Below are 13,547 nucleotides of genomic sequence, written 5' to 3'. Positions count from 1 at the left end.
TACCAAAATATAAACAAGGTAAGTCTATGTAGGTAAGTATAGGTTTGCTTTACTTCTCTCTATGTATATGTATCTTGACAATAGATAGATAGATAGATAGGTAAATGGATGGATATATATATATATATTCACTGAAAAAACTATAGGTTTCACACACGTTAAAGTTAGGAATTAGCATTTAAAAAACCTTGCAAATTCACTTAAAAAACCATAGGTTTCACACATGTTATAGTTAGGTGGATATTTCACTCGTAAAAAACCAATGAAATTCCCCCGTTATAGTTAGTTCAGATAACTATAACTCGCGCGCCCGCAATCCACTGCTCATGACGTCACATATTACATCACTCATGACATGGTCAGTGGCATCACTCATGACATCACTGATTTTTTTTATTTATTTGGCGATTTTTAGAGCGCGCAAATACCCAAGGGTGTCTCGGCGCTGTGGATGCGGAACTCTCAGGAGGAAGGGAGGATTAGGCAGGGAACAACCATGTCTTTAGATTTTTTCTAAAGTTGAGAAGGGTCGGAGCACACTTGATATAAAGAGGAAGTGTATTCCATAGTATGGCTGTAGCCACGGAGAAGCGTTTGTCACCCCAATTGGCCCTTTTTGTACGGGGGACCATGAGTAGATGCGCAGAGGATGAGCGCAAGGCTCTTGTGTGTTTGAGCGGTCGAAAGGCTCTTCTTAGGAATAGCGGTCCATGATCGTGAACAGCCTTATATGCTATGCATAAAGCTTTGAATTTGATACGGCTCCTCACCGGTAGCCAATGTAGCTGTCGGATGTAGGGTGAGACGGATGCAAATTTAGGGATGGATAGAAGAGTTCTAGCTGCTGCATTCTGCACTGTTTGCAGTTTATTGAGGACCTTCTGTTGTGCATTAAGTAACAGTGCATTACAGTAGTCAGTTTTGGAAAATACTAATGTACTGACCAGGGTTTTGCCTGCATGTGGAGGAAGGTATGGAATTAATTTTTTTATCCTTTTTAGTATGTGAAAGGAGGAGGAAACCACTGAGTTAGCATGTTGCTGGAATGACAGCTTGTTATCAAAGATAACTCCCAGGTTACGTACCTTCGTTACAGGTTCTGGGGGTTGTCCCATCTGGTGGGGCCACCATTGTGGGGACCAGGTGGGTTGAAGCCTCCCGAATGTCATCACTTCTGTCTTATCAGAATTGAGTTTAAGACAGTTGGATGACATCCAGGCGCTTATTGCCTTCATTCCCGTTTGGAAATTGGCTGCCACTGAGATTCCATCATTGTATATCGACAGCACCAGTTGGGTGTCGTCGGCGTAGGTAGTGAGGGAGATTCCGCAGGATTTTATGACCCTCGCCAGGTCCGACACATAGATGTTGAATAGTGTCGGACTTAGCGAGGATCCCTGCGGTACTCCACATGGCAGGGAGAAGGTCTGGGATGTGAAATTGCCTAGTTTCACAGTTTGCGGACGGTTTGACAGAAATGAGGCCAGGAGGTTTTTTGCTTTGTCTGTAACTCCTATGGCCTCGACACGGTCGATCAAGATGGCATGGTCGACCGTGTCAAAGGCCGCAGATAGATCCAAGAGTATCAGAACTGCTGCTCCTCCGTTATCCATCGTGTATCTAATCTCATCTGCTGCTTTTAGCAGTGCCGTCTCTGTTCCGTGGCCCTGTCGAAACCCAAATTGGGTGTCATCCAGTAGATTGTTGTGGTCAATATAGTTTGACAGCTGGATGTTCATGATCTTTTCAAAGATCTTTGCGGGGAATGGGAGGCAGGCGATTGGGCTGTAGCTAGCAGGAAGCAGAGGATCTAGGCTGGGTTTTTTGAGTAGTGGTTTAATTATTGCTTTTTTCCATACCGGGGGGTAAACACCAGATGCAAACATTGCATTGCAGATGGTGGTTAGAGGTGGAGCAAAAACTTCGGGGATGAGGTTGAGGATGCTAGGGGGGCAAGGATCTAGGGGTGAACCAGATTTGGTTCGAGCAATCAGGGGTTGGATGAATTCACAGGTGGTAGGTTCGAAAGCTGCGAATGTGGGGCCAGTATCAACGCCAGAGTCAGAGATAATGGGCGCAACGTCGGGTGTGAATGTGTTGAAGATGGTTCTGACCTTGTCCTCGAAGAAGTTGGCTAATGCATCAGAAAGTGCTTGAGATCCTTCTGACTGAGGAGCAGGTGGGTTAGATAGGTATGTTACTACTTGGAATAGTTTCCCTGAGGAGTTTTTAGCCTGATTAATTTGGTTTGTGTAATACGTGGTTTTCTCTGTTTTTATGAGTTTTTTATAATTGGAGAGAGCGCCTTTGTAAATGATTTTGTCAGGCGTATTGAAGTTACGGCGCCACTGTCGTTCAAGGTTTCTGCAGTACTGGCGCTGAAGTCTAAGCGACTCGGAGAACCACGGGGCTGAAGGGAGCTTTCTACTACGATGGACGGTTTTGGACGGTGCTAATTTGTTGCAAGCTTCGATCAGATTCTCCGTGAAGGTATCTGAGGCTGCTATGGGATCATGTGCGTTAAGTAATAGACTGTCCTGTATCATCTGAGTGAGATGTTCAAGATTTAAGTTTTTCCAGTCTCTGGATTTGGTGGGGGGGGGAAGAGACGAGCGAGGGGAAGTGGGTTTGGTTGGAATAGAGAAACATATTGCCGAATGATCTGTCCAGATTAAAGGAATAATATCAATGATGGAAATTTCAGAGTTGTTGGTGAATAATCCATCCAACGTATGTCCTGCTTTGTGCGTGGGTTTTTTAACAATTTGTATAAGACCGGCTGTCTCTGACATCATCCTTGTGATACAGTGGCGGTCGCGCGAGTTATAGTTATCTGAACTAACTATAACGGGGGAATTTCATTGGTTTTTTACGAGTGAAATATCCACCTAACTATAACGTGTGAAACCTATGGTTTTTTAAGTGAATTTGCAAAGTTTTTTAAATGCTAATTCCTAACTATAACGTGTGTGAAACCTATGGTTTTTTCAGTGAATTTGTACGGTTTGTTAAATGCTAAGTTATGTATGTATTATTATATTTTTTATAAATTTATTTTACAATAAACTACGTATTAAATTTATAAAAAAAATTTTTATGGTTTTTCACGGTGCGCGCACCCCGCGATTTAAAAAAAAAAATTATAAAATGTTTTTTTCTGCCTTCGGGGTCCTTCAGGCACCCCCTGATAAAGGCTAGGGGGTCAGGAACTCTCTACCCTGCCCCCTTTTCACGTTCGCCACCTTCCTTTTTCACTCTCTCACTGAAAACAAACAAAATGGCGGCCGACACTTCCTGATTTCGACTGATTCGAACGTTGACTGACATGTAACCACCAATCAGAATTACGCTCGCGCACGTTAGGGTGCGCGCACCGTGCGCGCACGGTGCTCGGCTATAGATATGTATGTGCTTTAACTACAATTTTCTCAGGAAGTACTGAACAGATTGACTCCATATATGCAAAAGGCACATCCCTGACCTGAGGACTACCTCTTTGCCAAATTTCAAGTAATTCTGTTCAGCCGTTCGGGCTGTACCTTCGACTAAAGGTGCTATGGGAAAATGCATGGGGAAAACGCGTTTTGGGACCCCCCTTTTTTCTCGGCCCCCGCTTGACGAATCTCCCCGAGACTTTCAGGGTAGGAGCTGAGCGGAGCGCCCCATTAGTTTTAAAAATTTCGCGAAGATTCGTCAACCGGAGCCAAAGTTATTCAAAATAGAATTTTGAGATTTCCTATGGAAACACGGTCCTAACTATAACTATCTACTGGCGCCCGCCAGTAGATAATATATTTTTATATATATATATATATATATATATATATATATATATATATATATATATATATATATATATATATATATATATATATATATATATATATATATATATATATTCACTGAAAAAACCATAGGTTTCACACATGTTATAGTTAGCGGAAATTTTACTGATAAAAAACCAGTGAAATTGCCCCATTATAGTTAGTGCTGGCAACTATAACTCACGCGACCGCAATCCTCTGCTGATGCTAATACTGTATTTAGACACTTATTTGCCCATGTCTTCTTCCATACATTTTTAGCTATACATATATTACAAATATTTTTTTTTCATAAAGACACATATGTCATCAGCAGAAGATTGCGGTCGCGTGAGTTATAGTTGCCAGCACTAACTATAACGGGGCAATTTCACTGGTTTTTTATCAGTAAAATTTCCGCTAACTATAACATGTGTGAAACCTATGGTTTTTTCAGTGAATTTGCAAGGTTTTTTAAATGCTAATTCCTAACTATAACGTGTGTGAAACCTATGGTTTTTTCAGTGAATTTGTACGTTTTTTTAAATGCTAAGTTACTTTACGCCATTCGTGGCGTGCGCGCCCACTTAACGCAGTTCGTTCCGTGCACGGTAATATTTTAATTTTTCGTAATTTTTATAAGCCAGGCACAAATGGTGCCCTTCGGGCACCATTTGCACACGGGGTGGAGAGAGTGTGGATAATTTTTTCTTTTATTATTTTTGTTTACAATATTTAGTTTTTGACACCTTTAATAAGCCCTGTACATTTGGTGGCCTTCGGCCATCAATAGCACCGGGGGTGGGGTGAGTGTGGATAGTGTTTTTTTTATTTCCATTTTTTTAACGTACGCGTACGGTAAGCGTAATCGGCGAAATTACCGAAAAAATAAAAATTCAGTTTTTTCCCTTGGGGGATCTTTGGGGACTCCCTCAACATGGCTATGTGTGTGGGAGTTGTCTAAACAGCCCCTTTACATGTTTTTGGGCTTTATATTTTAAAAATCACTCTCAGTGCGAGAGACAAAATGGCGGACGCCGCTTCCTGGTTTCGGCCGATTCGAATGTTTACTAAGATCTAAGAGCCAATCAGAATCGCGCTCGCGCACGCCACCGTACGCGTACGGTAAGCGTACCGTAAGCGCACCGTAAGCTGGCTCAGATATATATTTTGATTTAAAGGCTATTTTCTCAGAATCTACCGAACAGATTTACACCAAACCTACAAAAGGCACTTCCTTGACCTGAGGACTACCTCTCTGCCAAATTTCAAATAAATCTGTTCAGCCGTTCGGGCTGTAGCCCTGTCTAAAGGTCCTATGGAAAAATGCATGGGAAAAACGCGTTTTGGGACCCCCCTTTTATCTCAGCCCCCGCTTGACGAATCCCCCCGAGACTTTCAGGGTAGGAGCGGAGCATAGCGCCCCACCTATTTTGAAAAATTCGCGAGGATTCGTCGACCGGCGCCAAAGTTATTCAAAATAGAATGTTGCGGATTTCCTATGGAAAAGGGGTCCTAACTATAACTACCTACTGGCGACCGCCAGTAGGTAATATATATATATATATATATATATATATATATATATATATATATATATATATATATATATATATATATATATTAGGTAGTTATCTTTAGGACTTAGCTTCCATAGGAAAAGCTATTTTTTATTTGCCGATAACTTTGGTGCCGTTTGATCCGACAAACAGGGGCTGAGAAAAAGGGGGGCGGGGGCCCAAAACGCTTTTTCTCCATGTTAATTTCCATAGGAAACAGTTGATGCTGCTACAGCCTGAATTGCTGAACGGAAGTACACACAATTGGGCAGAAAGGTAGCTCTTGGTCTAGGGAGCACTTTTTTTGTTAAGCAGTGTAAATCTGTTCAGTAGTTTCTGAGAAATTTGAAGATTTCTCAGATATACAACTGTGGCCATGGTGGATCTGCGAACCCTCCTGACCTCATGCCTGAGATCTGATTGGTTGCTAACACTTCAAACCAGGAAGTGTTGGCAGCCATCTTGTGACTCAGTTGAACCGAGTCACAAGCAAAAACGTTAAAAAACAAAAGGGGCAGGGTAGAACCACCTTGACCCCCAGGGCCAAAAAAAGCATTTTTTAAAAATGTTTAGGCGGGATTCGCAGTGGATCCGCAAATCCGACAGGAAATTTAAAAAAAACGAACTATATCCCCTCTATATTTTAGTCATCCATATTTTGGTCATTTGTTTTGGTAGTACAGTGTTTCTGTAGTCAATATTGCAACTATCAGCCAATGACCATATTACCACAGGTGTGCACAGCCATAGTTTGTGTTGTTTGGTCTGCTCACAGGTTGCACTCGATCAGGGCATACCGCCTGTACTGACTGCAGCATGTGAACTAACATGCACTGCAAATGGCACAACAACTTAACACAGAGCAAGCTTTGTCCCCATGGTTTTTCGTTTCAGACGGCATCATATACTTAAGGGGTATCCTGAAAGTCTTTAGAGGCTGGTTAAAGTTAAACCATGCTCCCATGCTTATTGGGTCATTATCGACTCTCTACTGGAATCCTTCATGTCACTGTTATTATGATGACGCTGCAGCTCCTGTTGTATTAGCATTCTGGAAAGTGAAACCAATAGGATTATTTTTATGGTGGAAGAGGACCTCTCCAGGCCAAGGCCCATTGGGGATCTTTTTGACACCTAGTGCCTTATCTCATAAAAGTCCTCTGTCAGTGCGCTAACTTCACATCACTTCCTGAATGGGGCAGAGTTTGCATACAACTCTAGGGACTTTTTCTTTGTGTGCCTAGATCTGTAATGAAGTCAGGTTAAGAGGCAAAGGTTCCCTCATTTGCATTGTGCTACAACCTCATTCAAATGAAAGGATTGACTCTTATCACTGCACAGGCATATAGTAGGCACCCCCATCCCTATTACAATAGGTTGTTGAATAAATGTCTTTGGGCCTTTCAGGAATACCAGAGTCCACAAGGAGTACTTGAAATAGGCACAAACACACATTGTACTCTAAGATGCGCTGTTATAATCCCACTGTTGTCCTCATGGGAAATACCACATAATTAGAAATTGAAGATAATTAGTTATTGTTGATCATGCTTATCAGGGAGTTTTCCTTTTCTTTCGGCTCATTACATTCAATGTCAATTCAATTTCAAACTGACAGATATGAAACCAAGCTTTGTGCAAATAACCAAAGGGAAACCTATTACTTTATTTACGATTTATTAGCGAGAGTCTAGGTAAAATAGATATTTATGTGCTTTAACTACAATTTTCTCAGGAAGTACTGAACAGATTGACTCCATATATGCAAAAGGCACATCCCTGACCTGAGGACTACCTCTTTGCCAAATTTCAAGTAATTCTGTTCAGCCGTTCGGGCTGTACCTTCGACTAAAGGTGCTATGGGAAAATGCATGGGGAAAACGCGTTTTGGGACCCCCCTTTTTTCTCGGCCCCCGCTTGACGAATCTCCCCGAGACTTTCAGGGTAGGAGCTGAGCGGAGCGCCCCATTAGTTTTAAAAATTTCGCGAAGATTCGTCAACCGGAGCCAAAGTTATTCAAAATAGAATTTTGAGATTTCCTATGGAAACACGGTCTTAACTATACCTATCTACTGGCGACCGCCAGTAGATAATATATTTATATATATATATATATATATATATATATATATTAGGTAGTTATCTTTAGGACTTAGCTTCCATAGGAAAAGCTATTTTTTATTTGCCCATAACTTTGGTGCCGTTTGATCCGACAAACAGGGGCTGAGAAAAAGGGGGGCGGGGGCCCAAAATGCTTTTTCTCCATGTTAATTTCCATAGGAAACAGTTGATGCTGCTACAGCCTGAATTGCTGAACAGAAGTACACACAATTGGGCAGAAAGGTAGCTCTTGGTCTAGGGAGCACTTTTTTTGTTAAGCAGTGTAAATCTGTTTAGTAGTTTCTGAGAAATTTGAAGATTTCTCAGATATACAACTGTGGCCATGATGGATCTGCGAACCCTCCTGACCTCATGCCCGAGATCTGATTGGTTGCTAACACTTCAAACCAGGAAGTGTTGGCAGCCATCTTGTGACTCAGTTGAACCGAGTCACAAGCAAAAACGTTAAAAAAAGAAAAGGGGCAGGGTAGAACCACCTTGACCCCCAGGGCCAAAAAAAGCATTTTTTTAAAATGTTTAGGCGGGATTCACAGTGGATCCGCAAATCCGGCAGGAAATTTAAAAAAAACGAACTATATCCCCTCTATATTTTAGTCATCCATATTTTGGTCATTTGTTTTGGTAGTACAGTGTTTCTGTAGTCAATATTGCAACTATCAGCCAATGACCATATTACCACAGGTGTGCACAGCCATAGTTTGTGTTGTTTGGTCTGCTCACAGGTTGCACTCGATCAGGGCATACCGCCTGTACTGACTGCAGCATGTGAACTAACATGCACTGCAAATGGCACAACAACTTAACACAGTGCAAGCTTTGTCCCCATGGTTTTTCGTTTCAGACGGCATCATATACTTAAGGGGTATCCTGAAAGTCTTTAGAGGCTGGTTAAAGTTAAACCATGCTCCCATGCTTATTGGGTCATTATCGACTCTCTACTGGAATCCTTCATGTCACTGTTATTATGATGACGCTGCAGCTCCTGTTGTATTAGCATTCCGGAAAGTGAAACCAATAGCATTATTTTTATGGTGGAAGAGGACCTCTCCAGGCCAAGGCCCATTGGGGATCTTTTTGACACCTAGTGCCTTATCTCATAAAAGTCCTCTGTCAGTGCGCTAACTTCACATCACTTCCTGAATGGGGCAGAGTTTGCATACAACTCTAGGGACTTTTTCTTTGTGTGCCTAGATCTGTAATGAAGTCAGGTTAAGAGGCAAAGGTTCCCTCATTTGCATTGTGCTACAACCTCATTCAAATGAAAGGATTGACTCTTATCACTGCACAGGCATATAGTAGGCACCCCCATCCCTATTACAATAGGTTGTTGAATAAATGTCTTTGGGCCTTTCAGGAATACCAGAGTCCACAAGGAGTACTTGAAATAGGCACAAACACACATTGTACTCTAAGATGCGCTGTTATAATCCCACTGTTGTCCTCATGGGAAATACCACATAATTAGAAATTGAAGATAATTAGTTATTGTTGATCATGCTTATCAGGGAGTTTTCCTTTTCTTTCGGCTCATTACATTCAATGTCAATTCAATTTCAAACTGACAGATATGAAACCAAGCTTTGTGCAAATCACCAAAGGGAAACCTATTACTTTATTTACGATTTATTAGCGAGAGTCTATGTAAAATGTTAAACCTTTGTTTGTTTGCTTCATAACTATTCTGTGGTTCCTCTGTTACGTTTTAAGGAGGTCGAGTCTGAGCAAGGATTAATATGTTTTCATGGTGGAGCCTGTGGCTTTTCTTAGTGAAGTGATGGAGGTGATACAAGTAGATTATACTGAGCCAGGTCGGGACTCAAGTGCAATGGTTACTCTACCACTCTGGTGGTTGCAGGATCTTGTCACCTCAGTTATGAGACAGGCGTGTCACCTAAAAAGCTTTCATGATTAAAAGCTTGTCAGACAAGTATGGCTGCTCTTTTCTTAATCTCACAATGCTTGGTTTGCCCCTTAATGGTTAAGCAATGCTTTTTAGAGCTGTGTGACATGTGCTTAACCGGCCAGTTGTGTAATTAGGGTGGAATGACTTGATGAACAATTTAATATTGGGTTGGTACACAGGTGTTCAATCCTCCACTCCACCACAAACCAGTGTTCACGCTAGTAGAGACATAGTCCTGTTTCTTAATATTGAAGCACAGATTGGTGACCTCACTCTGTATGTTTTGTATTTTCATGATCTGCTTCTTTGGAAGTCCTAGTAGTGTGGTGTTGCAAAAGAATATGTACAGGGGATTACGGCCATGATTAGATCCATGCCGCGCTTGAACTGGATAAGTTGCATGGACTCCCTGAGATGATTTAACAGGGAGTTGGTGCTCTTTCACACCACAATGAATTGGATAAATAGGACTCTCAAGTTCTTCATGTTTCTTTTTTTATATAATCTTTTTTAGGAAATAAAGGCATCACTGTAAAGATAATCTTCAATATACTAAGTTATGATGCACTGGAACCCAATTTAGACCCAATCTTTAGACTATCTCCCCATTTTACCCCCCAAATCCCTCAGCTCTCCCTTTTGTCCTTCTTCACTTTCTTTACTTAATGGAGTCAGCAGTGTCTAGCCGTGTCCATACACTTGGGATCGAAGTTAGAGCTACTCAAAATTAAGGGTAAAGGGAACCTCTATGCCCTTAACATCAGTGAAGACAGCAGAGATCCCCAAGGTACTCCACATGTAGTCATTAAAATACTGGACTGTGAGGATCCTATTTGAATTTGCTCCAATCCGAGATTATCATAAATAGAACTGGGTCTGATCCTGTTATGGATTATGAGGGCGGGATCAAACTACGAATATAAATACGAAATATCCCCATATTTTACATTGATGCAATTCACATTTAATATAATACACAAAGGCTGACAGAACTCCCTGCCCTGTTAACCCCTGAATACAACTGTGACTGGCATAGTTGGAAGACGAGCGTCCGACAAGGACAACTGATAACGCAGCTATACTAAGCAGTTTCAATCATGTTTTGCAAATATCAGTGGATGCGTCTACTCATCGGACTGATATTTATTTATACAGCAATATGACACATGGGCATGATTTAGAGCATGAGCTCTTTTGAAAATGATCTTGTTGGTGTCTCACCGTGAAAGTAGGGAGTGTCCTTGAGGAAGACCTCATTTTAAGACCTTTTTCCGACACGGTGAAGATCGAAATGCGTTAGCGCTTATATATTTTGAGAATTGTTCTAATATTAAAGGATATTTCCTCTTAAATACAAGAAACTTTCACATTGATAGATTGACCATAGCCGTAATTTAATGATCATTGTCTGTTTTGTTAATTTTTGTTGATTTTTTGTCTGTCAAACATTGATGTATATCAATGTTATATTGAGTTTCACTTTAATGTGTGATATATTGTGCAGAAATAAGTGAATAAAAAATATAAAGTAATACGTTCTTGCACAGTGATTCCAGCCTCTGTGTATCACTCTGTGTGACTAGAATCGATGACACATGGGAGATATTTCTTGTTTATAACCAATCCTTGATGCTGGCTCTGATGAAGTAGAGAGCGGTTCCAGAGATTTTAATCCATTCTTCTAGTTGGCAGAGTAGAATCTGGCCATCCCCTGTACCTGGTTGGTTGCTACCCAGGACAGTAAGAATACATTGTCGGTTGCCCTTTACGGCTTATTCAGTACCTCTTGGTCTTAGGAGAGCACTGTCACGAAACTGTATTTTTTTGTGCATGATTGAGTTGAGTTGTATTTCAGTATCTCCATTCATTTATATATATGTTTGTTTAGCTCATTAGAGCCCTATTATGTAATTGTGTATGAACTTTGCTGGTTAGGTCTACATGCAGAAGTAGGTGAACACTTATACACTTTTTTGTCTGTCATTATTCATGCAGCAATTTGAGGTAATTGTGATCCATTGAAAGACCCATAGTTCACTCCTGTCAAGAGTGAGAGAAAGTGTGTTTACATCATTGGAGTATGAAGAGCATACCACATTTTGAATGGAGGTTTATTGAAAATGGGTTCTTCAGTTTTTTCCCACCTTTATGCAAGCAGAGCTTTTCACCTGTGGAAACATTTGCATATGTAAATTCTATGCCCTAGGGTACTCAATGAGAGCCATAGATGTTCTTTATATCACCGCAGGGATCTTTGGGAGTACCATACAAACTAAAATGTTGTCCAAATGTAGGAATAATCAAGTGGGAGCAAATGTCTGACTTTCCATGCCCTACCTTTGCAGCTGATGTTTATCTACTAGTTGTATTTTTTACTTTTACTAAGCTTTGTTTTTGGAGTTTCATCTAAAATGTAATAATCATGGACCAGTAACTCTGGTTTCTAATTTTGTAACAATTTTATGGCAATGTACTTTTGGTAACTGAGTCAATATCAGAAAGCAAAGTGTTTACAGGTGGTAGTTATTTATAAATCCCTCCACCTGTGCACAGGTAAAGAGTTAGTTTATGGTGCCTTCTCCATTTTATGAGTTCTTGCTACACAATATTGTCTTGAGCAAATTCAATGGCGTCTTAGTAATTTAACTCCCTTTATTCTCTTGTTTTAGGTACTGTTGTTGTCCAGCAGTTAATGTCTGTAATGATAAGTGAGCATGAGCGGCTATTTCCCAAAGACACTGAGGTGCAGCTACAGACTGGACAGGAGATGTGCAACAACAACAATGACATACAGAAGAAAATTATTGGTCAGCTTCAGAACAAAGAAAACAACAACACAAAGGAAACGGCTGTGAGGCGCTGTTCATGGGAAACATCGGACTCTCCCCCAAGAAGCACCAGTGACAATGGGTCCCCCACCGCAACCCTTGCTGGGAGTAAATCAAACAGCCCCAGAAACAGTGTTCACAAACCAGATGTTTCAAGGAGTCCTCCACTTCTGGTGAAAAAGAATCCAGCATTTAACAAAGGTAGTGGCATAGTTACCAATGGATCCTTCAGCAGCTCTGTTGAGGGCCACGATAAAAACCAGCCTGTTCTTAATGGAAGCTTGCCAGCCCGGAGAACATCCTCCATCAAGGGACCAGGTACCAAAATGGGAACGCACAGCATGCCCAATGGAGTGGTGCGAATGGGCATCTCCAGCACAGATACACTGAACAGCCGGAATGCATGCTGGCTGCCTAATGGTTATGTCACGTTACGAGACAACAAACCAAAGGACTCTGGGAGTGACTCTGCCCAGCAGCAACATAGATTGTCTACTTATGACAACGTACACCAACAATTTTCCATAGCGAACTCTGATGATAAGCAGAGTGTAGACAGTGCCACCTGGTCCACCTCCTCTTGTGAAATATCCCTCCCTGAAAATTCTAACTCCTGTCGTTCCTCTACAACAACCTGCCCTGAGCAGGATATTTATGGGAGTAATTTTGAAGACCCTGTATTAGACGGCCCACCTAATGAAGATTTGTCCCAACCTGGAGACTTTGAAAGTAAATTTGAGCGAAGAAGCGCCGGGGGTCGTAGCAGCAGAGCCACCAGTAGTAGTGATAACAGTGAAACATTTATTCCAAGCACCAGCAGCAATCACAGTGCCCTGCACAGTCTTGTCGCAAGCCTGAAGCAGGAAATGTCAAAGCAGAAGTCGGAATATGAGACAAGGGTAAAGAAGTAAGTAACCTATCAGTAACACTCAAATATGAGAAACATGCTTCATTATCTTTATAGAATCCCTAGCTCTGTGAATCCCTTAAGGGAAAAGGAGCTCAAATTGATTGCCATGTGGTCATCTATTGAGTGTTTTTTTAGTAATATCTGTAAAAGGAAAGCATTGCTTGTTTACACCACATTTCTTAGTCTACTGGTTTTTATCCACATAGCGTTGTGTATTGACCAAGGCTTGAAGAAGCCCCCCCCCCCCCCACACACTTCATTGTGCTTTAATTCACTCTGAGTTAGGCTTGCAGAGAAAGTACAGACCGAGTAAGGCAGAGAGTTGTAGTACCTGAATAAGTGTCCACTGAAAAGGAAAGTTTAGATTCTCTATTTTTATGGAACATCACGCTGATCAGTGCTTGGCTGTAGGTGAGTGCTTCA

General features: G+C 41.3%; 1 protein-coding gene across 6 annotated transcripts in view; it reads left to right on the top strand.

Moving 5' to 3' along the window:
• The window catches only part of ARHGAP24 (Rho GTPase activating protein 24), a 1,422,561-nt gene that overhangs the window by 1,387,284 nt on the left and 21,730 nt on the right, over nucleotides 1-13,547 (top strand). For all 6 annotated transcript variants that reach the window (XM_085636556.1, XM_085636558.1, XM_085636561.1 and 3 more), the window contains one exon: nucleotides 12,056-13,121. In XM_085636556.1, coding sequence (XP_085492682.1) covers nucleotides 12,056-13,121 — 1,066 coding nt within the window. The remainder of the gene's footprint in view (nucleotides 1-12,055; nucleotides 13,122-13,547) is intronic.

The sequence above is a fragment of the Triturus cristatus genome, chromosome 2_1, assembly GCF_964204655.1.
Source record: "Triturus cristatus chromosome 2_1, aTriCri1.1, whole genome shotgun sequence".
In the NCBI taxonomy this organism is placed as follows: Eukaryota; Metazoa; Chordata; class Amphibia; order Caudata; family Salamandridae; genus Triturus; species Triturus cristatus.
Note: the sequence above shows the minus strand (reverse complement) of the source record. Positions and strands in the feature narration are given on the sequence as shown.